Source organism: Rhipicephalus microplus, chromosome 5, assembly GCF_043290135.1.
Source record: "Rhipicephalus microplus isolate Deutch F79 chromosome 5, USDA_Rmic, whole genome shotgun sequence".
In the NCBI taxonomy this organism is placed as follows: Eukaryota; Metazoa; Arthropoda; class Arachnida; order Ixodida; family Ixodidae; genus Rhipicephalus; species Rhipicephalus microplus.
Window position 1 is genome coordinate 8,498,331 of NC_134704.1, and position 27,433 is coordinate 8,525,763.

Genomic DNA, 27,433 nt, shown 5'->3' on the forward strand with positions numbered 1-27,433 from the left:
AACCTTATATCTAGATGGTCTCAATGACCACCGCCTCATTCAGATATGTGTTAGTTTACCTGCATCCAAGCCTTGTGTCTCTCCAAGGCCAATACTTGGCTATAAAAGAGGTGACTATTCATCCATAAATTAGAGTTTAGAAGACTTCTCTCGCTGATTTGTGACCTTCTTCTTCAATCGGTCAGTCAATGAAAATTGGTGCCTTTATAAAGAAAAATTGTTGAGCCTGGTGCATCAACTTATCTCTCGTTTGACAATTCACGTTAATATATCTAAACCATGGTATACTCATACACTTCACACCATTTGAAATAGAAAGAAGCGTCTTTTCAGAAAAGCAAGGTTATTGCAATCTTCAGTAGCATGGGCACAGCATCGTGTTTATAAGGTTTGTTGTCATGCTGTGCGTCGAGCGAAACACAAGTTCTTCTCGCATGACCAACAGTCAGTCGTGTTTAATAATTACTTCATTTCAGTTTCTACAAAAGAAAATTACACTAACATGCATCTGCCATGTACATATGAGTATCGCTTTATGGATATTATAGTCATTATTCCTGCAGGTATCTCTTCCCTAATTACTAATCTTAAGACGTCAACATGCTCAGGTGTCGATAGCATAAACTTGAAAATCTTAACGCAGACCACTGTTCCGTCTAGTACCATTCTCGGTTACATCTTTCAGCAATCGCTACAAACTGGCGAGATTCCATATTACTGGAAAATTGCTAAGGTCATTCCGGTCTTCAAATCTAGGGATAAATGCCTGCCCAGTAATTATTGTTTGATATCCTTAATGAGAATCCTATGTAAGCTACTTCAGCACATTATTTCTTCACATGTTGCATCACACTTAGAGCAAAACCAATTCTTTATTAAGAAGTCAGAACAGCTTTTGCAAGGGGCTTTTTTGTGCTTCACAGCTAATTAAATTCATGCATGAGATCTTCGGTGAAAATTTACCAACAGACAGCATATTCATCTACTTTTCTAAGGCCTTTGACTGCATAGCGCATCGTCGTTTAACAACTAAAGTATCATCTTTCAACTTAGATTCACTTACATGTTCTTGGATTAGAAACTTTGTGTTTTTGCAAACAGTGTACTGTGATTGATAACATGTCTTCCTCTCTCTCAGAGGTGACATCTGGTGTCCCTCAGGAAAGTGTTATTGGCCGTTTGTTATCTTTAATTTTTATCAATGATCTTCCCTCAGAAATCACGTCATAAATTCGCATCTTTGCGAAGACTGCGTTAATTGCAAAATCGCTTCACCATCAGATCATACAGCTTTGCGGCAGGACCTTGATCGTGTAACCACATGGTGCTCAGATTGTCTAATGACTTAATCGTTGATAAGTTTAATGAAGTGACCTTCACTAGAAAGTGCTCACTTTTAACAGTTCTGTATTTCCTTCATGGTAGCCCTCTATGACATACATCATCTTATAAGTATCTAGGCATCCATTTGACATCGAACCTTTCTTGGTCTAGTCATATCAACAAGATTACAGCTGATGCATCATGAACGCTTGGTTACATAAAACGCAACCTTCATAATGCTCCTCCTTCCACGTGCAAGCTCGCTTACCAAATACTAGTATGCACATTTTTCATATGGTCACCTGATCAAGGTTATCTATGGCGAAGCCTGGAATCTGTTCAAAACTGCGCCGCTCGCTTTATCATCAGTAACTACAGCAGGCATTCTAGCGTAACAAAGATCAAGCAGTCGTTCTCTCTTTTCTTCTTCGCATCCCGCAGAATCTTTTCTCTTTTGCGTCTGTTACACAGGATTGCCTACAGCAAGCACCGTTTTTCCTTGCCATTTCTCAAACCTCATCGATATTCCCATCGTTTGCAGCATAGCCTCAGTTGTCAGCGTCCATATGGGCACACAAACGCCTTTAATTAATCTGCATTACCACGTGCCATAGTACTTTGGAAAAATCTTCCTGAACATATAGCAAACGTCATAGAATTTGAGATCTTTAGAAGCCTGCTTGGAAAAACTGCCTCTTGAACCCTAGTAGTGTGTGTCTTACCTAATGTGCTCCTGCTAGTTTCTCATTCTTAACATGGTCACCTATAACATTGTAACATTTTATCACCATTTGTATTATATGCTTATCTATTATTGTTTTGAATTGTTTAACGCTATTGTTTACTGTTTCTTTTATCTGTTTCTATTTTGCGCAGCAAAGTATTTTTTCTGGCTTTCATAGAAAAATATTTCACATTTGTATTATGTACTTATGTACTATCATTCTAAATTATATAATGTTACTATTTACTACACTTTTTGTTCTTTTCTATTTTTGTGCAGTTAAGACTTTGCATATGGAAAGTATACATTTGCATACTTTGTATAAGGAAAGTATACATTTTTTTTTTCATTGTTGTTTGTAAATCAAAATGTCCTCCTGCAGTCTCCTCTTGACCTCCTGCAAATGTCCTCCTGCAATGTTCCCTCGTGGAACCCGTGAGGCACTTGTATAAATAAATAAATAAGTAAATAAATAAATAAACTATCTATAATTTGCAAGAATCACAGGTTCACTTGTGTCATTGGGTCCGTTAACCTGCCATACATACTGCCCTTGCAGTTTTTACTATTATGCTGGCATCACTAGTCTTGAGGGGGAGAGTGTATTTGCACCTTCACAGCTCTGGTTTGGGTGGCCTTAACACACGTCTCATATAACGGGCACCTTGTTGTTGACCCTGGCTCGGGCAGTAGTGATGCTAGCATGAAGTGGCACAGTGTATGTAGGTTACTGTGCTGGCAGGTGACCATGTTGTTCTTCTATCCCCTGTTTTGTTAACAAGCGTGCTAAAATAGTAAAATGGATTACGAGCACTCCCAGGCCTACGCTCTGTAGGTTGCTGACTCTTCCCTTGAAGGAGTCTAACAAGTGCCACTGGCAAAGTAGGGATACTTGCTCAACTTTGCCAGTCATTGCATATATATTTTTACTTGCCACATTCAATGTCTGCACACACTGCAGTGCATATAACATTGTTCATTGAAAAATATCATTCTAGTGGTGTGCAGAACATACCTGCAGAGTCTCCCAGATTGGCATGGAGACTCCCGGATGTTGACCATTTTTTCCGGATGAAAATCTCCCGGCAATTGAAATTTCTGTGCCTGATCTGGCCGCATTGACAAAAAAGCAGCTAAATCCGCTCTAGGCTTTTCGAACCCTACCCCATTTTATTATGAGTTTAAGAGGCATTCATGTTAACGTACAGTATAATCTCAATGATGTGAAACCGCGGCAGATACGAATTCTTAAATTCCCCAGCCAAATTTTACTATGTTCATTGGGCCTCAATTCGAATGTTCTGAACACATTTCCTATTCGCTGCGGGTGATACGAACTTCAGTACGAAAACCGTCGAACGAAGGCCAAGAGCAGCGTACTCGAAGCTTCGGAAGTACGCCTGCGACCTGCGCACTACAGTGAGTGTGATTGTCATTGCCACAACCGCTGAGGACGAAACCGCGGTCACTCTTGACATGATCATGTGTGGCGATGACGCAACTGAGAGAACCCCGAAAGTATGCGCTCAACCAGTCAAAGCAACGCTGCTTTCCATAAACTCTGCGGACAAACCTGCGGCAGATGCTATCGTAGATGGCATAAAGCGACTTAGTTTTGATGGTGGATGCGCAGCGAAGCGCATTGGGATTGTAAAATGAACTACCGTTTGCCGCAACCAGCTAGCGCAAAACCGTGGTTTTGGCAATGCGATAGCGATCTACGAGCTCTGAGGGCACACAGCGGTAGGTTAAAAGCAGTAAATACGTAAAAATAAAAAAAAGTTACAGTTTCGCCGCAAGGGCGAAGCAATAAATGGGACAGCAACAACTTGTAATGTAACGCTGAGAACAGCAAGCAGATCGATACGTGCAGCGCGCCGCTCACACATAAATGACGCTGGAAAACGATACTCGCAGGATGAGTGCAAACTAACAGCGTTTACCACTCGACACGTAACGCGTTGTTTAAACAAAAACAATGCACGATACGTAATCACAGGTACAGATGAGTACAAACTAACAAGTGTCCATGTTGTTATACCTCTCTGTGTATGAAAAGCGCGCTGTTTTTTCAAAAGGGGCCTGTGCAGAGACCGACGTGACCTTTGTGGGCCCGGCAACTAACGCTTTCGTTTCAGTGAAAGCCGAAGGCGCACAATTCCCCACCAAAGGATAAGTGTGCATGCACATGCATCCATCCATGGGGCAAAGTACACGTGAGAGACAAGCACGCATCGCGACGAGCTCGGCGCTGAACGCGGGCGGCTTTTTCGGGGCAAAGCTCCTTAAAGCAGCACCCATTCGTCCCTCATCATAGTGCGTAACCAGTCTTACGTTTTGACCTGCAAGGTAGTGCCGGTGGGAAATTTCTCCTGTACGTCGTTGAACAATAAAAAATTCGCAGCGTGCGCGTTAACTAAAATCGGAATTCTCAGTTTCTCATTCCCCATTAGCAGCCATTGGCATGTACATTGAGCACTATCTGACAAGAAAGGGTTGCTACGTTATACTCCCTGGGCATAACCTCCTTGGTTTTAGAAAGGTTTAGCGAGCATTGGGCCGCAGTGCCATGAATACAATGAACTAGTATATACTGTGAACTCGAGGTGGTTAAAGGTGGGAAGTAGACACGAAGCGCAAGCCGTAAGAAAGGGTGCGTGTGCCACCTCTCGTTTAGTCCTTGGAATGTCCGGTGGATGGTGGTGCTTTTATATGCGGAATATATGATGAAAATATGCGAGATGGTGGTACTTAGAGTGTTGACTAGATGGACGAACGGACACACGGACAGATGTATGGACGGACCCACGGTAGGCTGCACGGACGCATGGACGGATGCAGGGCCGGACACACGGATGGACGTGCGGACACACGAACAAATGCACGGCCGGGCGGATGGTCGTACGGACGGTCACACGGACGGACGAACGTATGCTTCGCCCCACTCTCCATCATTCACACTGTGGATATGCTGCTATTTTTTTTTCATTGAGTGTTCATAGATATAGATACATATACGGTGAAGAACAGCGATGGTGGCGACGGCAAAAAAAAAAAAAAAAAAAGACGGCCTTGACTGTTCATATAATTGCTGTCTCAATGAAAAGGGGCCAGACCCGTTCTGGCGTTCCTGTCAAAAGATTCCAGCAGTGAGCAATGCTTTGACCCGCGCTTTTGCGCCAGCCAACTGCGCCGTCCCGTCTGTTCACGTTCACGTGTGTCCCAGGAAGACACACGCGAGTTGTTTTGACTGAAATAGATTCTGCTAGTTGTGTTGATCCTTTGAGACTTTCACCTTAGTGAAAAACTCTACCCTCGTGTGTTCGGCTACTCCTAGCCACTATAAGACTACAACGCTGATGTTGGCGCAATCAAGACCCTCCTCCCACCCTTTTGTTTTTCATGATGTTTTTTGTTTGTTTGTTCTTGTTTCTTTAATGACCCCTCCCCCCCTGTTGCGGAAATCTCCCGGATTCAAAATCCTTGAACTTGGCAGGTATGGCAGAATGTTTGCTGGATAATGCCATGTACAGAAAATATACATATATACACACATACACAACATATTTTCTTTTTCTTTTTTCTGATTTAGTATGAGCTGAACTTGTACGAGCTGCTCCAGAAGCGGAGAGCGGTAAGAGCTGCTATTCAAACCCATTTACTGAAAACTGTGCATTGTACAGTGCTTGTTCACTGTTGCTGCTTTTTTTCTTCCCAGAGGCTTAGCATAACAGACAAGAGAACAGAGATCGACCAGATGATTGCAAGAAGAATCAACAAGCTGTTTAAGGCAAGTCATATTGGTTTCTATTTCGAAAAATTGGCGGTCTTTTTTTATTTACATTGTATCCACTGTTGTCTTTCAATGCAGAAGGCTGTGCTCTTGTTCAGTGGTGACTCAAAGCTGTGGCTGTCGCACATTGATTTTTGTGTGCGCATGGTGAGTGTATCTTTTGCTTTATATAAAAAGTTGCTAAGGTTAGATGCCTTTACAGAATCCAAATTTGTGAAGGATATAGTTTTTTTAACATGACAGTGTTTTATGCTGATGTCCACCACGGCTCCGCTGACGTACTTTCTTCACAAAAGTAAAGTTGAAAATTATATACTAAGAGATTGCATAAAAAAAAAAAAAAAACAGAAGGCAAACATCTATCACACGAAATTGAACCAGCAGCCTCTCGATTCTCAGAGCGTGGCACAAACCACCATGCTACAGAGCGCACATTGTCTGCAATGCTAATGACAAGACATTTATTTACATCATACACCGTTTGGCAGTCCTCAGAGCTTCAAAACTTTAGTGCATTTTTGTTATCACTGGTGAGATGGCATGACAGCTTGCGTTGGGCGTGCTCTAAAGGTCGTCACCTCCGTGAAGCGCTGCCTTTGCAGAGCATGGTCTGCGCGTGTTTATCAGACTCGTAATTCGGGAGAGGACGACAGTCACTTCGCATGTTGCCACGGTCGCGTTTACGAAAGGAGCGCACTGATGACACACGATGCAGAAAGAATGGTGACAGTTGTTCGCGCTTGTCCTGTGTATACTTGTGCACTCGTTTTGTGCTTCTTTCTGTTAGAACAGTGCGCTTTAAGTGTCAAGCTGTGGCAGTTGTTAGTCCACGCTCGTCCTGTGTGTGCTGATTTCATGCATGCTTTCTGCTTGAGGTGTGCGCTACAAATTTCGAGCTGCTTATTGTTCCTAATGTGACTGAAATTTGTTGCTGTTGCTGAAACAATGCAGAATAAACGGTACCTCAGTGAGGGCACGTTTCACTTTTGTGTTTTACCGATTCCTATATAGGGGATTGGCCACGTTTTTTTTTTTAACGGAAGTGTAGTCAACGTCACTTATGCCGCATGTCGTGCTACTCTTGCAGCAGATTGGTTGACAGGGCAAGGTTTCATTAAATTTTGACAATACATCATCATGATAGTTTATATAGATTTCAGGTGACTAAAGCAGAACCGTTTCTCATTTTCCTCCCCCTTCTGTAGGGCTGGAACCATGTCGTGGGAACGCTTTATACCCGCATGCTAAATCTTCACAGTCACAGGCCAGGTGAGTGGTCTTCGTGTTTCGACTGTTGCAATATGTTATACAGCTGTACTTTGATCACATAGCGTGTTTACATGCTTCTGATGCTGCCTTCATTACCCGCGGCGGTGGTCTAGTGGCTAGGGTACTCGACTGCTGACCAGCAGGATTGATTCCTGGCCACGACAGCTGCATTTTTGATGCAGGCAAAAATGCTCGAGGCCTGTGTACTTAGATTCAAGTGCATGCTAAAGAACACCAGATAGTCGAAATTTCTGGAGCCTTTCACTACGTCGTCTCTCATAATCATATTGTGGTTTTCTAAATGGTAAACCCCATAAATTATTATTAATGCTCCCTTTATTGTAGTATAAATTATTATTAATGCTGCCTTTATTGTAGTGTACACCCAATTTTCATGGCCAGAAACCCTGTTGGTTCACCATTCTTTTTGTGGTAGAAAAGATGATGATGACAACTTTCATCTACTGAGAAAGCTTATTGCATCCCAGCTTCAGCACATGGAGTATATACAACTTGCATCTGAGCTCAAGGAAGCAGCTTCTGAATGTGGTGGTGAAACTGGGGAAAAATTGCCATTGGGCTGGCAAGAATGCCTCTATGCATGAATAATAAAAGAACCTGCATATGTTGCTTTGATAACATTAATGCCATGTCCCAAGCTTCACATCCCCAGATGCCGGTGCTGCAACATGGAAATTTAAGGGACGTCAATGCAAGCCATCTATAGCATGCTGTCGCTCTTGCAGGCTTTCTTTTTTCTGTGAACGTCCTAGTGCATTTAATATTTAGGACCCTCCCTGGATTTTCACGTGGTACATTCAAATGCCTCGCAAACCATGGCAGCTTAGTGACCTTGGAGCAGGTACAGACCTACCTCACTATTTCCAGCTGAAGTGAAATCTGAGGGATCAGATTCAGTGACAGAAATTTTTAATGCTATTGATTTTCACTCAAATCGTAATTGTACACAATGCTTCTTCTTTTTTTGAGAAAGAGACTCACCATGGTGGTTATTGTGCTCGACTGCCGACCGGCAGGATCGAATCGTATCGACACTACTCGTAATATATCTGAATGTTGCACCCTCCTAGTAACTATGGTACCCTATAACACTGCTGGGCATTTCTTTCCCAGAAAACTATTCATTATTGGCTGGGAACAGCTACAAGCATTGTAGAACCAAGTTTGAAGTGAGCGTTGACACAAGGCTGCTGTTTTTGTTCTGCCAGAGATCTGGGTGGCAGCTGCGAAGTGGCAGCTTGAGTGCAACTCCTCTCCAGAAATGGCACGCAAGCTCCTTCAAAGGGGGTTGCTTTTCAACAACAAGTCGTCCCTGCTCTGGCACGAGGTACGGCAGCCCATTCTTGAGTCTTTGCCGTAGCAAAGCTTCAGGTCGGGTTAGTTGGTATGGCATTGCAAAATAGATGTGCTGAACAAAATGCACGAATGATTAACGGAACAGTGTTGTGCCCCACTTGTCCTGTCTTCTTGTTTTCTTCGTTCAGCACAACTACATTACGCCACTGTTGGTTTAGCAGGTTTCTGATTGCTTTCTTTTGTTACATGGTTGCAGTACTTCCGAATGGAGCTGATTTTTGTTGACAAGGTGAGTCTGGCAGTCTGTTTCCAATGTTGTTGGGGATAGAAATGCTGCGTTAAACTGTGCAAAGACATGCTGCACCCAGCAGGTATTTTTTGCATATGCGGTTGAACCCACTTATAACAATACTCAAGTGTCACAAAAATTTCATGGTTATAACCGATAATTGCTATAATAAGTTGCACGACAAAAACCAAAATAGGGGGAGAACTGGCTGTAGTAAGAAAACAATAATATTCGATGAAATATGCCAACAGACATCAGTAATAAGGATGATAAAGCTACCAATTTTTTGTACATACTTGAAAATTAGGAGACTTTCACGGGACCTTCACAAGCCCCATAAAGCTAATGTATGAAGTTTCAAATTCTGTAGCCCTTAGAAGTCACAACTTTTACTCAAATAGCACGTCCAAAGGTGCATTCACCGCCACTCCGATGTCATAGCGGAGTTCAAAAGTCAGCTTTGTTGCAATGCCCCACCGCCGTGCTGCGGTGCAGCATACCACGAGTCTGAAGGGGTGCTCGGGGGGGTTGGGGTTCAGCACCTTGCAACTTCTCGTTTTCTTCTTTTTTTTTTCAAGGACTTCTCGTTCCGTACCTTTCAATGTGGTCACACAACAGCCATAATTCGTTGTTATAACCGATAATTTGGCATGTGGGCATTGCTAAGCAAGTTATTTAATCATAGAAAATATGTAGAAGTTGACAGTGCAGTAGCTTCTCATTGTTAAAATTGGTATTTTTATAAGTGGGTTTGACTGCATTGGGCCAGTGCCTCCTCAGCAGTGTGGTAAGCTCCACTGCTGTGTCATTTCACGGTAGCTGCACCACATGTGAAATTGTAATAGTTCTATAACGGCAACTGCTCTGTCCTAGTTGCCGTGCCAGCAGCCACTGTTTGTGCTTGGGCACTTCAGCGGCACAGCTTTACAATGGAGTGTCCACTTTTCTGTATGGGTGGATGGCAAAAGTGCCCGTGCACTTTGATTTAGTCGCACATTAAGAAACCCGGGTAGTGGACTACGGCGTGCTTTATAGTCTCATCAGTATTTTAGCATGTAACAACCTCCACTTGATTGAGTTTGCTTTCAGAAGAGGAAATACTTGATTTTAAATAGTGTATTCTTTCTTTTTTTGTTCCTTAGATGAGAAAAAGAAAGATAGTGCTTGGCATTGAGGAGAAAGAGGTAAGTGGATCTGGAGTGTGGGTATTCATGTAAATCTGATGTAGAAATTAGTTTATTTACAGCACCTCTGAACAGGTGAATCCGGGTCACCCAAGCAAGAACAAAAATAAGCTATTTGGCTTGCTAGAATGTAATTGTTATCTTCGACCCCATAATAAAAAGAATAATTTACTCTCACAATAAAACACATGCCACACAAGCTGTATACTCAAACGCCACACAGGCTGAACTTCACGAGTGTCACTCCCTCAACCTCATCGTCTTTCTTCACTAGCTGCCTCAGATCACGTGCATTTCTAACAGAATACAGTTGACTTCCATTATAAAGGCATGTTCTGGGCAGCAGTTCTTGTGTTTTATATGTGATGTCTACTATAAGCAAGTTACCACGCATGCATTTCCTTACCAACCCGTATTTTACTGTAGGTACACAGGTCTTTCTTATACCCATTTGTCTCTTATATCAGTGTTTCTTTAAAGGGGTTTGACTGTAACCACATTTATCATAAAACTGGCACGGTTGTTCTGTTGTCTATCACTAATTATGAAGCCTTTTATTGTGCATCAACAGTTTCTAGAAAGTGTGAGAGTAAAATGGAAAGTGCACTATAGTACATTTATCGGGACACTCACCGTAGTGATTAGGTGAATGGCCTGCATTGTTGCAGGTTGAGAAAGCAAAACTGTGATTGCAGGGGGGTTTCAGGGGAAATTGTTTGTTTCAGTAAAACTTAAATTGAACATTGTTGCGGTAAAACATAGGTATTGCCGTATTGATCATGAGTAGGTGAAAAAAAGATAGAAATGTGTATTTTACAGTGCGTATTATGTACAAAGCCGACTGCTTCTTGTGAAACGTTTGCTTCTCTGTCCCTCCGAGCTACTTGAACAGCCCATTTGTGCACCAGTACCATATTTGGTCGATAGTTTAGCAACTACGATTGTGATGTGGGGGGTGAGTTTTAATCGTGTCCTGGAAAAAAAGAATAAAACGAAAATAAACTAATGGTGTGTATTAATGCACTTTTTAGACAACTTGAATTTAGGCATTCGCACGGCTAAATTTTTGGTTGCCAAAACCTAGAAAAAAAGCTGATGTTACGTTTCAGTAAATACTAGAGCTTGTGAAGAGCAAAATTTTGGGTGCGAGGAAAATTCGATTATTGAATTCTGAGTGCGAATCAAATTGAATAATTTTAGAATATTGCTTGAATATTCATTTAATACTTCAAAGCAAAATTGCAGAAAAAAAAATTGGAGAGGATTTTTAAGCATGTTTTTGCGAGATATGTGAGGTCTCGCTGGTGGTGAGTGTTCCAGGCTCTTGGAGTGAATGGACACAGCAGACGCGGTTGGTCCAAACCAAACCAAACACATATTTATCTACTTTTGAACGACGATATCGTCAGCTGAATTATTATACATCAATCGTGATGAACCCTCTAAGACATCCTTACACAATATTACTCAGCACATTGCAACATAACAACTACAAGAGCACACAAAAGGCGGCGTCGCCAACGCTTGACTCACCGCGCGGGCCCCCGGCAGACGGCCCGTGGTTCCGTGCACCGTGGACACGCCGCGAGAGCAACTGTTCACGCCAAACGCCACCTGCTGAAGAGACTCGCTCAACTCTCTCGCCCGGCAACAAGGCTTGCCTTCCGCCAGGGGTCACCGCCGGTGCTACCACTCTACCAACCATGATGATGATAGCGGTGATCACCGCTCGCGAACACAACGCCACCTATCGCTCAATTATTGCCCCCCCCCCCCCCCAAACAAGGCTTATGTGCGAGACATGTGGGCCACGCGGTGCAAAAACTCTACAGGGGTGTCAGCACCCCCACATCTTTTCAACCTTAATTCAAACCATATCCCGGAAACAAAAAAAAGTCAGCTACACAAGCTCTCACAAAAAAAAAAAAAAAAAACACATGTCCCTTCACAATGTCCGTGCACGATGACATCGCTGCAGGTCGACACTGCTGCACTGTCCAGCTCGACGACTTCACCTCAGTACTGCTCCCGCAACAGCAACGTTGCCATCGGCGCGATGACCCGTCACTCGTGCCGACACGTCTTACGGTTCTGACCAGCACTCACGAGGGCGCCGGACTGCAGGCAGTTGCGCAAGTCCCAGGCGTGTCCATCGCCCGACCTTACGACCGCATTCCTGGCCAGCGGCGCTGACAATGTGCAGAAGACAGCCAGCCGCGGGTCACATTACTCCCGCTACATACATTCCAAAGCACAACCGGCACAACAACCGGCATCCACCCAGCACCCAGCCTAGGTGCAGAAAAGGCAGCCGCAAGGAGACATCCACTCTGTAAGGTGGCCCTATTGCTCGCCGCACAGATAGCAGCGTGAGAGTGTTTCGTTCGGCTAAGTTGATGAAGCACTGGCAGGGTGGTGTTCCATAATTGTCTTATAAAGGCAATGCAAAGGCAGAATTGTATGTGTACAGTAAAACCGCGTAAATTCGAACTCTATTATTTCCATGGTCCCGTACTTTGCAATGCAAGTCTCAGCAGATAATTAGAAGGGGTGGTCAGCACCAGTCTCGTTAATTCGAAAACTTTGGGTGCCATGCGCTACTTCCCGATCTTGATTTTACCGCAAACCCGTGGAAATGACGGCCCTTAAGAGCCACAAGGTAATGCAACGTAGCGATACTAATGAGTGGCTGCGAAAGCACCTGAGGTTCGCTACTCCCAGCGAAAAAGAACAAAAAAATTGTGTCATGGTCAACTAAAATGTGCACCTGTGGAAAACAAGATGTGCCTCACTGCAATACAGTGGTGACGCGCGAGCAGCATATTGCATGCTTTTCGCAACGTCAGCACATCATGATTTACGCATTCTTTCTGGGAATATAAACAAATTAATAAAGGGTAGTTTGGCAGAATTCACGATGTATGCAAACCTCTGATATCCGGTTTCTCTTGCAATTCGCGCACTTGCACTGCTGGCGGAGTTCTTGCCTGCAACGCCTACTTCGAAAACTAAGTTCGGAAGCTTCAATCATCATGTTTTCCAGCCAAAAGATATCACGAATTTCGTCACACTGGCCATTATTACATTTTTTATTTCCCCAGAAAGAATGGGCGAACGGTTGCATCATGATGGGCTGAAGCAGCAAAGAGCAGGTGACATGCTGTCAGCGTGTCACTACTGTGTTGCAGTGAAGCACATCTTGTTTTCCGCAGAAGTAATTTTGAAAGGGAAAAAGAAAAATAAACGCGGTGCCGTTACTGTTTCTTTCTATGGAGGACACCACCACAACACCGCGCAGGGATGATGTGGGAGTAAAGGGGATAGGCAGGAAAAAGGTAAAAGGGATAAAAAAAATAAAATAAAGGATTTGCTCTGCCTTTCACAGCGCGCGCCCTAACCTCACCGCGAGGGCCTGCAACCGTCCGGAAAAGCCGCCAAAAAGGCCAGGGAAAAAATATTCGCTAAAGAAGAAGTCGATGAGTTGAAGAGGCGCATTATAAGACAGGTGTGCGTGAAACACTCGCCTGGGCATGTAGCCCAGGCACAGAAAAATTGAAAGTTCGGGTGTACTCATGGGGGAGAGTGCTGATGGCCTCGATGTGGTAATCCAGCTGTCTAACTTGCCGGGCGATGTCTTCATGCGCAGTGAGAGCCGCGGCACACAATCCACGCTCCGGAGAATACGCCGGCAGAAGCACATTCACTGCGTGAATTGCTGCCACAACTACGCTAATCACCGCGTCCTACAGGTCGACCTCGGGGGGCCGCAATATCCAGAGGAGGGGGTGATGGGGTTGTCGGGCTCGTAGAGGCAGGAGGCACACTCGTAGCAGGGCGAGGGGCGGATGCCAGCACTGATCGGTCACCACCAGCGACAACGTCCCGAAAGGAGCGGCCCTTCACGATTGTCGCGCTGCCACGCTTGTCGATGTTGTTGACAGCTGTCCTGGCCTTCTCCAGCGCTTGGCGGCGTGTCACGGGGCAATACGAAGAAGCAATAATGATGGCGGCCTTGTGGTGAATCTGCCAAGAAGGGCAGCGCGGCTTGTTAGCTGGATGGGTGCCGCTGCAGTTGATGCAGCGAGGGTGCTCCGCGGGGCACGGAGCTTTCACATGGCTGCCACCGCAGCGAAGGCAGTGTTTCCTTACGAGCAGGGTGCTGTGGCGTGGTCGATGTGACCCCAGCGGGCACTTTGAAGGGGCCGTGGCTGTCTAGGGCGGACCGGCTTCTGGAGTTTGAACAGGGACACACACCACCGGCTGTACCGGGGTGCTCTGAAAGGTGATCGCGAGGCATCTGTCTCGTCGGATACAGGAGACGACAGGGACGGCAGAATCGAAGTTGGCCGCGATGTCGCCAGAGCCGAGGGTTGCGTCAACGCCTTAGACGGGGCCACGCAGCTGTTCTGCATGAGTTCTCCCCATACGTGGATCTTGCAGAGCCGGCTGACCTGGAGAAGAAGTGCAGGATCCACGAGGGGATGGTTGTCCACTGCGGCCACGTTGCGCCAAAAGTTGGCGCGGCTGGTAAGCCGGACAGGAAGTCCCCGATGGCTTCGTGAGTTGTTGTGAGGTTGTTGGCCTTCTTGCCAGCTGGAGGATACAGAATTGTGCCGCTTAGCTCTACCACTGCTGCAGGAGGTGCCGGGGGCTTTGTCACTGGCTCTGATTGTGGGTTGGTATCTGGTTGTGCTGGGAGGCGAGTTGAGGTGCTGAAACGCAAGCTGGGGGCGACAGTTTCTTCCCATGGTCGTATCCAGGTTGTGTGGAGACAACGACAATGGTGTTTGTTGTTTCCATGAGGAAATAGAGGCGGATGATTCTTCCGTCTTCGGGGGTTCTGCTTGAGTTGGCACGTTCTTGACGGAGTGTTCTTCCTCGCACACGCCGAGGAAGAACACTCGCACACTGGAGGAGTGAAAAGAAAAAAAATGCAAGTGTCCCGGTTGAAAGCTCAACCAAGCCTACTTGTTTTCCGCAGGTGTGCATTTCATTTGATCACAACAGCGTTTTTTGTTATTGTTGTTTTTTCGGTGTCAGTAGTGAGGCCCACCGTTCTTCCGTCTTTGTGGCAAAATTAAGACCAAGTATTGTGGGAAAACACAATCCTTGGAGCTGCAATTTAGCCGGCACAGCGAATTATCAGCCCTGATTGCTTCGAATAATTTCTAGTTCCTTGCATCTCACTCTCTGTATGTTCTATTAATTCTAAAACCTACTCGATCCGAAGATTTCTCGCGGCCCCAGTGACTTTGAATTGCCGAGCTTTTACTGTACATGATTTGGTACACTCAAAGTGTTGCCGACAATACTTTACGCGTGAAAGGTAGAGATGCTATTTCCCCAGCCTCTCCTCCTCTTTTAACCTCTGTGGAAACTCAACCAATGTGGTGGCGGAGAAGGGTGTGTTTCATTTGAGTCCGGAGTTTCAAATCTTGCTTTTACATGGTATTATATATTCAAAAATCTGAAATTTTGGATGCTAAAAATTTTTGTCCTCCGATTTTTTTTTTACTTCCTGCCAAAATTTCAAGTTTAAAACAGCATTAATTGAGCCATAACCTTTACCCCATCTATTGTCTCCTGGTTGAAACCAGCATTTTCCCAAGTCAATGCATTTGCCCCCGTAGCAGAGCCTGAAAGGCATCTGTGCAGCGTTACAAGAGTGATGGGGTGAAGCTTATTAAAGTTTTAAAGGTGCCATTGTCAATTGGATGATGACCATTTGTCTTTGGGATGCTTGAATAGTAAAATTCCAGTCCGAATCGAATCTTGTAGCACACACTACTCGCAAAATATCTAAATGGCGGACTTTCGCACACTCCTAGTAAATACGATACTTTACAAACATCACATATGTGGTGTCTGGAAACGTGTAGTTATCGTCTGCAATGTTTTTCTTACTGTGTAGGATGGTGCAGAAGCTGAAGATGCTGTCCTCAAGGTGAAAATTCCTTCCCTCGTATATGGTGCTGCTGTCAAGTCCATTCCAGGTGCTTCATTTGTTTCAGTAATATTCCGTGGTTTTGCATTTCTTGACAGCTTCTGGGTGGTACTTTAGTTACTTCTCACCCAGTAATGCAACTATCAGAAAGTTGCTACAGCCAGGAGACTGCATCGTGTTGTATCGTAGCTCACGGGTCCTTAAAGTGTTTTCCTTTTTTTTTTTTTTTTTCTGTTTTTGTATAAGTGCCTAGTCTACAACATTGGCTAGTCATTCTCGCAATAGTTTGAGTATAACACCTTGTATCAAGGAAGGTGCTATCAAGGAAACTTGACCAATGTGGTCCTGGTACTAAGTTTGGTTACATGCACAATTACTTTTGTGACTAAGTAGCAGAGCTATTCACAGAAGCTACTGTAATTATGTTGCTACTATCGATACTGGTTCTGAGCAAAGGTTTTTACTGTATTTTCTCTCTGACTCCTGATAGACATTGAGTTCGCCTTGTCCTTCCTGCCTATCTGTGATGCCTTTGACTTTGCTCACCACTTGGCAGAGCAGATACTGCAAGAGTGAGTACACATTTGCATTTGGTCGATTGTTTCGATTGAGATTTCATAGGGACGGTGCCCAGGATATTTCTTCTTGGAGGGGGGTAGGCACCCAGGATAAGTGAGTTTCTTCAAGGGGGCATTGAGACGGGGAACTTCTGCATTTTTTTTTATTATGTTTGCTCTTGGGGGGGGGGGGGGGGGGGCAAAAGGGACAGACGAAAATTTACCCCCCCTCTCCCGCTGGTGCCATTTCTTAGACTTAGGAATTTTCATTCAACAAATATGGATGTGCGGACCCAGATATATTGAGCTCTAAGAGAATCAGAAAATAGTAAACATATAAGTACGTAATTCAAGGAATTAAATTTCCAGCTGACTCTGCTCTATGAAGTTTATAATTACTATCACAACTACAAGCTGTCTAGCCCACGATGCAGCGGGAGGTTAGGCCTCCCCGTCCCGACATGGGAGCGGCCAACAGCATTGCTCTAAAGGAGTAGCATTTCTCAGGGCCCAATAATGTTTTGTGTCTGACAATTAGGCAAAAGAAAGCAAATCGAAATAAATGAAAGTGGACAAGAAATCATCTTCCAGTCTGATCTGGACCCACAACTTTTGAATTGTTTGTTCAGTGCTCTTAGATGCCTAATTACATGAGCTCAGCAAATTTCGTCAAAATTGATAATAAAAATTTAAAAAGGTTGATTTGTTTTCATCCATTTTTGACTTGAAGGTCAGCTTGGGTCTGTAGTTGTTCTTTTTTTAGTGCTTCGCTCTTTATTAGCCACGAACCAGTATGAACTGGCCAAGTTTTTCTTCATCTTGACTGTAAAACTTCAAGCAGTAAAGGAATTACTTGACCTTACTGCTACTACTACTGGCTTCGCTAATGCACTGCAGATGACTGTCCTTGACTGAATAACTCTTTGTACTGAAGTGTGCAGGCTCGGCATCCTAATCAAGAAAGAATGTGGGATGCTGTGGCAAGGAGGCAGCTCTTAAGCAAGCACGGAACCTTGAGTCTTGTTGAAAATGGTAAGTTGTTTATTGTCACCTGTACATTGCACTGTGTAGCCATTTTGAATCTTGTAATTAAGGGGGGACATGGCAATGAAAATTATCTTTGTTATTTACGAAGCCAAAGAATTGAAATTCGGCATGCTCATGTCATTTGTTGTGCTGATACCATAAATGAAATTGTTTTTGAGCTATCTAAAATAACTTTTGAGTTACAACACTTGATAGGCTCTCATTGTCATCCCAAAATTATTTAGCTAATTAGACACAAGTTCGTCAAAATATTTGCGTAAGGATATTCACAAAGGTCCATTTTATGCCGTAATGCTATTGGTTTTTTTTTTAATATTTAAATAAACACACTAAAATTTTTTGAAATGTCGAGGACATATTGTCTTATGACCAACTTTTACAAAAAGCCAATTACAAAAGTCTGCATGATGTGCACACAAATATGGACAGCTTTATGGCACTCATCAATGTCTCACAATTTAAGTGCAAAAAAAAAAAAAGAAAAAAAAAACGGAATGGCTGTAGCTTAATTTGCTGTGAAATGGCAGAGGGACGACCGACAAGTGCTCCAAAAATGAAAGCTGAGAAAATTAAGCTCAAAGAAATTGGAGCTAGAGCTGATATTATGGAAGTCGGAAAAAAGCTGGCTTTATTTTTCATTTTCATCGGAGTAATGCAGTATTGATTCTGTCTTGAGCTCCACTCTGTCCTCTCTATGATGATGCCAATATGGTGGCACTGTGCCAAGGGAAAGCTCCAAATTTGCATTTTTCTATGCCCAATTTTCACGTAGCTTTTGATGACAGCCCACCAGTAAAATGCTTGTTTCTCAACTTCTTATTTTGGTCTGAAATCACACTATGATGTGAAACATGGTCTCAGGATTACAGAAAAAAATACTTGAAAAACTGAACATTTTGACCAAATTTACTATTCCCATTGCCACGTCCCCCCTTAATCACTTGGTTTAGCAGTGTTTACTTATGCTTAAGGGGAGATGCTACTAGAAGACACTTTATTTCGTATTCACTGTAGAGCAATGAAACTTGAGCTGTTTATAGAAATTTTTGTGCTGATTTCAAATATATAACACCATATTTACTCGCAATAATAGGCGCAACCCAAGTTTGGTCGCGAGAAATCAGATTTTTTTTATTTTCACGCATAATAGGCACACCCAAAACTTTCCCGTGATGAGTAGTTCTGTACCGTATTTGCATGGATGCAATTCGACGCCTTTTTATGTTAACTGACGCGAAGAAAAAATAAACAAAAAATGGCCACAACAGCGCTGCTCGATAGCGTAACTATGGAAGCAATAAACAAGGAAAGAAAAGAGCACTGACTTTCAATCTCTCAAGGTTGAAAGTCACCGTACAAGGACTTTCAAGGCTGAAAGTTGGCGTTATTTTGTGTCCTTGTTTATTGCTTCAATAATTATGCTGTAACTACTCCTAGGTTACGCTTTACTACATATATTCAGTTATGTCCTACCAACTTGCCCAAGTTTCCACGGTTCATAACAGTACGAGAACTAATTAGGAATGCATTTCGCCTCTAGAATAGAATGAAAATACCAGTTTAAAAACGTTCGTTGCATCATTCCACATCTGACATCTGAATCATCTGCGAAGTGCCTCCCTGATTTTTACATCTGCAGCAATTTGCATTTCGTATTACTTGTGGATGGCGCTTTTTCTTTTTTGTCCTTTCTGCCTCGCATCATGCTATCTTTAGTACATTTAAACACTGAAACCATAGAATAGTAACGGAAATGCCACCACTTAAGCATGAAATTTCTATATTGCTACCGGTTTTGTTTGCTGCTTGCCAACTTCATTCTCTTGATATTCTACAGTTTTTTTTAATCAGGAGAGCATCATAAAATAATATTGCCGGTAATAGGACATCCCTCAGTTGGTGCTCATGCTTCAGTATTGAAGCATGAAGTGAGCTGAACAAGCTTTGCGGCAGAACGCAATGCAAGCAATACCATGATAAAGTGCGCCTACAAAAATGTTTCTGATATTACTGAGAAATTAGTACTGACATTTTTCCAACATGACAGAAGGCGTTGCTTGTGATTACGCACAGCCAGCAATGTGAAGATTGTGTGTACGTTATTTACGATTTTGCTCATATTCATCCGCCTAATTGGCTACTTGACATTTATTTGTTTAATATAGTATGTTAGTGCTTCCCTACTTTCACAAAAACATAAATCGAAGCATACTGAAGCATGAATTTTACTCTTCGCCAGACGTGTACTTTCCGGTACCGTCTCTCTTGAGGCAATCATCTCAACGACCGCCATGTTGGATGTACAGTTGCACCACCTATTAGGTCATGAACGTTGCGAATTGCGATTTTGTATGGAATCAACATAACTCTTTTCGATGGCTCTGCGTAAAAAAAAGGGAGCTTGGGTGGCGTTTGTAACACTGAAATGGTAGTTCGCGATTTGATTGCAATGCCTCAGATATGGGGTGCAAGCCCGTGAAATAGAACGACCGGTACTGTTCAGCACGCAATCTATGTGGCCTGAATGATATGGCGCTTTCTTCTCGTATTTTTTTTGGTGTTCATTTTGTTGGCAACGTGAGTCTCTTAATGTTAATTTTTGTAAATTTTAATGCACACCGCCTCACATACCCTGATTCTCAGACAGGCGAGATTGCATGCTCAACACATCTTGCGCTAGTGTAACTTATGAATAAAGTTGTCTCAGCTGTAGTGTGCGCATTCGTGAGTTAAATGACGTAGTATACGTTATCCGTCGTCTATACTAGTTGGAAATAAAATTTTTGGAAATTTTACCCCGCGTATTAGGTGCACCCCGAACTTGGAGCAGGATTTTCTGGGAAAGAAGTGCGCCTATTGTGCGAGTAAATACGGTAGCTTTCTTGCAAGTTGTATACATTTAGTTCTGCAACATGACAAGGTGAAAACCTTAAGCCTTCCCCCCCCCCCCTCTTTCCATCACTAACCTTCCATAATTTTTTGCCTTAGATAGTTCATAATGTTTCAATTAAAGTGTAGAATGCAGAAAACTAATAGGAAGTGCATACAAAATATGTCATAGATGTGAAAAATAATAAACATCAGGAAGTCCATATTATTCCTACCCTAGTAAAAGTTTACATAGAATATTTTATCATATAAGGAAAATACCAAAATTTAAGTGAAGTAATTGCATTTCTCATATTTTAGAGAAAATTTGGCCAAATTTCATGCAGATCTGAGCTCCAGAAGTACCCGCAAAAAGAGGGACCCATTGAATACACGCAGAAAGAGGCGCACATTGAAGAAAATGGCAAAATTAATGTTTAGAGAGAAAACGAGTTCAAAGGTTAACATTGAATGTTTAAATTTGTGAAAAATATCATTAAATGCGATGAAATTTGCACACAAAAAGAAGAATCCTTCTAATAGAAGCAACCGCCATCACTGCCAGTTTGTCCCTCTCAGCTCTCTTGAACTGATCCCTCGCAGACATTTCGCTCACAGACAGGGCCATGAAATGCTTGCCAAACTTCTTCTGCTCCACTGGGCAGAGCATATTGCTGACTGCTAGCTAGGCTGAAGTTTTAACGGACTTCAAAATCTAATTAAAGTCTAGTGTCAAGAGACACAACATTGGCGACGCCATTGTGGCTCTTGGGGCCGCGTTTGTGCCACGTAGCATCGTACATAATGGCAATGTCGTCCCTGCTAACTTTCCTCACTGTGAGCTCCCTCGACCACGTAAGATGGGCGTAGACGGCATCCATTGCTGTATCACGGACTTTCAAGCTGACGGCTGTGAATCACTTATGATGTATTGGCTTTTGCAAGCTAAGAATTGTTGCTAATCGGACCAGTTGCTTGTAGCCTATGCCTCCAGAGTGCTCTGCCTAAACAACTTTCACATTGACAGCGTAGCTATTTTGTGAGCTATGGCTTTCTTCATCCACAATGGAGATAAGCACATGAGAAAAGCATTGTTCAGCTGCTCTGCTCGACGAGACATGAACCCAGCAAGTAGGCTCCACAGCGCACACAGGCGCGCAGCGGCCAATGGCGGTCGCCGATCCATACCACTTGATTTAAAAGCCAGACGCGGTGCCTGAAAAAAGCGGGCTTCTTTTTATTACAGTAGACTCTCAGTAAACGGAAGTCTGTCAAACGAAACTGCTGTTTAAACGGAACAGCTGCCTCCAGCATGATTGGTTTCATACTTGGATTCTCCATCCTGATTCATCTCTCAATGAAAAAAACTCCTGTTAAACGGAACAGATTTTTCTGGTCCCTTCAAGTTCCATTTAACGAGAGTCTGCTGCATTTCTTGCGCTGATGAAATGCGAGAACCGTCGTTTGAAGAGTGAGGCTCGGCTTTTTGTCTCGTGTGATTGACAATAGTGAGCGGGGGCGCAATATCAGCGTCAAGGTGCTCAAAGTGTGCTCACTTCTGGCCTTTGAACAGCGACCTTATTGTCTTTAGATGCAATTTTAAAGCATTTCCAGTTGAGTCTTGACATAGATATTTTTTTTTCCAGAACAGTTAAATGAATGAATGAATAAACTTTATTTAGAATCTGGCAGCTTTCTTTGGGAGAGGCGGGGGTAAGAGGGGATACCCTTATCCCTTCTCTCCCTTCGTCGGTGATGATGGCGGTGCCTCAGATGAATGCTTGAAGTCTTTGAACCCGGATGGCATCTTTGGCTTGCTGGACGGCCCAGCTACTTATCTTATCAAAACAGGTGACAACAGAAAATTGGTAATTAAAAAAAAAACACGTTCTTAGACCCGCATCTCTTCTTTATGTACCATCTGCTTTTGTTACGATGATTCATATTACAACATCCTTTCGGATATAAGAAACCATTCTATACAGTCGAACCTCTTTACAAGAGACACTGATATAAGAGACAAATGGGTATAAGAGACACCAGTGTACGTACAGTGAAATATGGGTTGGTAAGAAAATGCATACAAGGTACCCTGCCTACAAGAGACATCTCATATAAAAGACAGGAATTGCTGCCCGGAGCATGCCTCTTATAAAAGGGCTCAACTATATTATTCATGCAACATCAAACTGTATGTTAGTGCTACAGAATTTACTTATCAAATTATTATTCAGAAAAATAATTTCGACTTGTGGAATCGAAGGGGCAATCTCTCACTTCCTAGTGCGCGGCGATAGCGATTCACCAGAGTGCACATCCTCTGCCGTAGTAGGGGCGAGCATATTATATATGCAAATGATCGCTGGCGATATGCCGATCTCGGGTGACATATCGGTATATTCTCAGCCTTTCTAGCTAGATTGCGCAAAGGCGCTTGTGTATGGTGCGTAGTTCCCCCCTGCATCGCGCACTCTCTTATCTTGCGGTGACAGAGAATTGTATGTCTGGGGTTTTCACCAGAATGCTTCTATTATAGTTACTTGGCGCACAAAGGTCACTTTTTCGCTGTGGTCTCTATATGTGCGAAAAGAGCGCGCTTTCCAAACACAGCGAACTAACAACTCTGACACTAGTTAGTTCACGCTCATTTTTTTGTGTACTTGTGGGTATACGTTTTGTGCATCCTTTGAATTTGAGCAGGGTGTTGAATGTTGAACTGTTAACATTGTTAACTAGCACTTGTCTTGTTTGTGTTTTTATTGTGTGGTCTTTCTTCTTGAGGCAGCGCGCTGCACTTTTCGATATGGTTGCTGCTCATCCTGTGACATTCCAATTTGTTGCTATCTCATTCATTTCTTCACCTTTGCGGCGAAACTATGCCTTTCTTTTCATTTGATTCAGTGCTTGGACCTAATTTATTGTAGTGAGTTTGACCCTCTCTTGACGATATTAGTCTTAACAATATGTTAGTTTTAACAACGAGAAGCTACTGCACTGTCAACTTTTATTCATTTTCTGGGGTGAAATGGCTCTCTTACAACAATGCTCCAATGCTGTGGGATTGGTTATGTAACAACCAATTCTGGTAGCTTGATGTCCGTGCCAAAAGGTAGTGGAAGGCGAAATCATTGAAAAGAAGGAAAATTATAAATTTAAGTGGCTGTTCCTCCCCCGACCACTTCAGCGGCCACCAAGCTGCCATACAACAGGACCTGTGGTGTAGTCATGTCAGTATTGCCAACCATGCGTGCCCCCTAGTGTCGCTCTTTCGAATCTCCGAACATTAATAAGGTACTCCACGTCCCGCCAAGGTGGTGTTGTCCTGTGCCCCGACTGTAAACCCTTTGGATACACAGCATGCTTGTTGCACAGCGCTTTCGCATTACAGCGAAGCTGATTTGAAATCTGCTACGGCCGCAAGTGGATTGACACACGACAGCGCTAGTTCGAGCCTAGGAGATGATTGACATGGCAGTAGTGGTGACTTCAGTTATTGTGGTTTCAGGTACGCACTCTGAGCACAGTCAGAAAAATTAAACTACAAAGATTTTCACTGTCAGAAATTTCAGATGTTTTTATACAGTATCTTTATGGGGCTTAAGGCAGTCCCGTACAAGCGTCTCAATTTCAAAAAATGTCTTAAAAAATTTGAAGCTGTGTTGTCCTTATTACTGATGCATGTTTGGCATATCCCATCCGACATTATAGTTGGTTCGAAACAGCATGCCGCCACCCCCCCCCCCCTACCCATTTTGCTTTTCTTTTTGAAACCTATATATAACAGTGGTCAATTGGATCAAAGGAACTTTTGCGGCACTTGAGTATTGTTATGTGTTTCAAATGAGGATGTCATTACATGATACAAAATACTCAAGATATGAACTGTTAGAACCCAAGTGCACTAGCATTTGTTTTCAATGAAGCCTGTAAAACCTCAATGCTGTGCTGCCTCATCAGAGTTGTTTTGCCTTGAGCAACTTTCTTCTAGTGCTGCAGAAAACTTCAGTGGCAAGCAGAAGTAATAATAACGGTGGAAAGTGGTTCCAGAACTGACAAAATGGTACATTGAGACTGTTGTAGTATTGCAAACTCTTTTGGGACAGATCCACTTCAAGCAACGCTATAGCCGCCAAACATCAATAGACATTGTGCAAGCTGTCGTATACCAGTGTAGAATAACTGTTTAACTACTGTTGTAAAAACATGTTTTACTTTCTCATTATAAGAATTTCGATGATGGGGGTATCAACCATATTTTAGCTATATTAAGGTTTTGTGACGTTTTATAGAAGCCTAATTTTTCTTGCACTGGAAGTTCTTTTTTAGTTGTGCCAACACACAATTTCTACCCCTTATGTATGCTTGTGGGAGCGCACGTATCTGTACTCATATATATATTATGCAGACCACTTATTATGTAACTACTTATAGCGCAGGACTGCTTGTAAGGCGGTCTTTTTCAACTCCTGTTTTCCTTCCTATAGAACCTCATATGTAGGCATACTGTTTTTTGTTCAGTACCTTGAAATAGAAGACCAGTTATTATGCAGTTGCTGGAAAGTCTTTCTGACAAACGCAGCTGCGAGTGTGCTTCGTAAAGGAGGAGCATCGCTGGGGAGAGAGTGACAAGGTTGTTACGAAGGGCAAGGTGACCGCGTATCAACAAACAAGGGGTGAGGAAAGGGAAAAAAAAAAAAAGGGAAATGACCGCAGCAGCGCCGCGTGAACTCGCAAAGTGAGGAAGGGAGGCGGCTGCCTAGGCAATGGAGAAGCCTTATGTGCTGGCCCCAGCGTGGCTCTGGCCGCTTGCCGGGTGCGTGAGGTATTGTACGAAACTTGCGATTGCGTACTCATTAAGTGCATTTTGAGTTTTCTGTCAGGAGAAGCGTCATTGTTATTGAGCTTGCTACAGATATCGTGTTTGCTACCTTGTCTCCAAATTTAAAAGTTTTACTACGGAAGCTAGCACCTTAACTACAGAAATCGACACGGCAGAAGAAACAGCGATAGCAGTCTCAACCTGTACTGACACAATAGCAATTCTAACCGATTCGCAATCAAGCCTTAGAAATTCTTGCCACTGCAGCAAAAATGAATCTACCTGACACGTACATCGTTTGTACTCCAGGACACCAGTCCCTGATGGGAAATGAGGCAGCCAATGCTTTCTCCCTAGCGCATGTTCACCGGGCCAACTCACAAGAAGCACTAAAGAGGAAAGAAGGTGTACCTAGAAAGTACAACGACATACTGCAGCAGCACTACAGGCTGAACAGAAGACTTTATCCACCAATTTATCCCAGCCTGACTCGGGGAAAAAGCAGTAACCCTCAGGAAGCTGCAAACTAACACCTACGTTCACGGTACGCTGCTTCACCGCATCTCACCAAACGAGTGCTTATACAGCTGCAAGCACTGTGATGTCCCAGAAACCCTATTCCATCTGGTATGGGGATGCAGACAAAGCCCTGGAGGCACTACACTAACCAAAGAGCAGTGGCAGACCAAGTTATCAGACCAAGGCCTGAAGAATCAGCGCAGCATACGCACGAGAGATGGTGAAGGCCCGCGGTTACCTGGAATAAAAAGGCCGCCCACTTTGAGCGCATAATTTGTTTGCTCAAATAAAAGTTCATTCTCTCTCTGCATTATGATGCAGCTCTGCCTTTGCTGCCAGCGCGTGAACTTACACAAACTTGGCGGTGTCATTATTTTTTTTTTCGTTGATCTTTTGTTCGCGAACCCAAACTACGTGTCAAGCATGCTTCTCTTGGGTCAGTGCTTGAGTACCACCTTCTCAACGCCTGATCTTCATATTGTCTTGGACAAACTTCCCGCAACAACATGCTGAGCGACAGGCTGGGCCTAATTATTGATAGTTGCTTTTTGGTAGTGGTCGGATACGATCAGAGTTGTTCTTAGGTACAGAATCAGTGACACTCCTTGTGGGGACAGCACTTGAAGGAAAGAGAAATTATATTGTTAATGGAACATTCTAATAGTGGTTCGGGGTTTTATTGCAATGTCTTGAACATCGGGTGCCTGCCAGCGAAATCAAGCGATCAGCATCATTCAACATGCGAAGCTTCGGTCATGACTCAACATAGTTTCTGTGTAATCAAGGCGGTCTGAAACATAGCTGGCGAATTTCTACAGTGGCGTTGCCTTTCTTTCTTACTTTTTTCTCTTGTTCATTTCATTGGCAACGCGGGTCTTTGGATGCTCATTTTCGAACATTTGGAAATTTTAGTGGTTGTAAGCCACCGACATTCCATGTCTCAATTTTCGGTCATTCGAGGCAGCATTTTTCATACGTTTTACGCAAGCATACCCTTTGAAGAAGGTTGTTTTGGTTAAAGTGCGGTACCACTTATAATGCGGATATTTGTTACTCCGGTGACTTAAGTTGTAAGCCGTCTATGCTGTATATGACATACATACTCATAAAAATGTAAAAATTTCGGAACGCTTGAATGCTTTTCTGGCCATGGCCAATGCTTTCTAACCTTTTCTTTTTTTTTTCACTGTTTCCTAAATGAAACCTTATAAACATGAGTGTGGCGAAAGATTAAAACACATTTCTCACAGCATTGAAGGGGATTTTTTTACATTACCACTGTTGAATTGGGCCCGCATACTTCCTATTTTGTTGTCATCTTTCACTTTATATCTATCTTTCCATCGTTATGTTGCAAGTACCAGAAAACTGTTGAATGAGGCATTTCCCTGTAAAAATTTTCCGACTTGGTTGTGTTCTCTCTTCTTTGCTATTATCACTCGAGAACAAAAGTGCATGCCTGCCAAGTATTTCAGATTTTTTAGGAGACTCTCGAATTTCGACCAGTTCTTATGTTTGTAAGGTTGTCCTGAAAATCTCTCGGAAATCGAAATTTCTGTGCGTGATCTGGCTACATTGGCAAACATGTAGCCCAGTCCGATCCAGGCTTTGTGCGAACTTATTGCTTATTTTGTGAACCAATTTAGGAGACATTCATATAATCGTACAGTAGAATCTCAATGATGCGAGTTCGACAGACAAGAATTTTGAAATTTCTCACCCAAGTTTCACAACGTTCATTGGGCCAAGATTCGGATGTTCCGAAAACTTTTCCTCATTG

General features: G+C 43.3%; 1 protein-coding gene across 1 annotated transcript in view; it reads left to right on the top strand.

Annotated features, from left to right (window-relative positions):
- LOC119175048 (U3 small nucleolar RNA-associated protein 6 homolog) overlaps positions 1 to 27,433 on the top strand; it is a 54,639-nt gene that overhangs the window by 1,165 nt on the left and 26,041 nt on the right. Inside the window, exons 3-12 of the mRNA XM_037426224.2 lie at positions 5,640 to 5,681; positions 5,766 to 5,837; positions 5,919 to 5,987; positions 7,046 to 7,109; positions 8,339 to 8,457; positions 8,683 to 8,715; positions 9,858 to 9,899; positions 15,811 to 15,892; positions 16,334 to 16,415; positions 17,335 to 17,432. Coding sequence (XP_037282121.1) covers positions 5,640 to 5,681; positions 5,766 to 5,837; positions 5,919 to 5,987; positions 7,046 to 7,109; positions 8,339 to 8,457; positions 8,683 to 8,715; positions 9,858 to 9,899; positions 15,811 to 15,892; positions 16,334 to 16,415; positions 17,335 to 17,432 — 703 coding nt within the window. The remainder of the gene's footprint in view (positions 1 to 5,639; positions 5,682 to 5,765; positions 5,838 to 5,918; positions 5,988 to 7,045; positions 7,110 to 8,338; positions 8,458 to 8,682; positions 8,716 to 9,857; positions 9,900 to 15,810; positions 15,893 to 16,333; positions 16,416 to 17,334; positions 17,433 to 27,433) is intronic.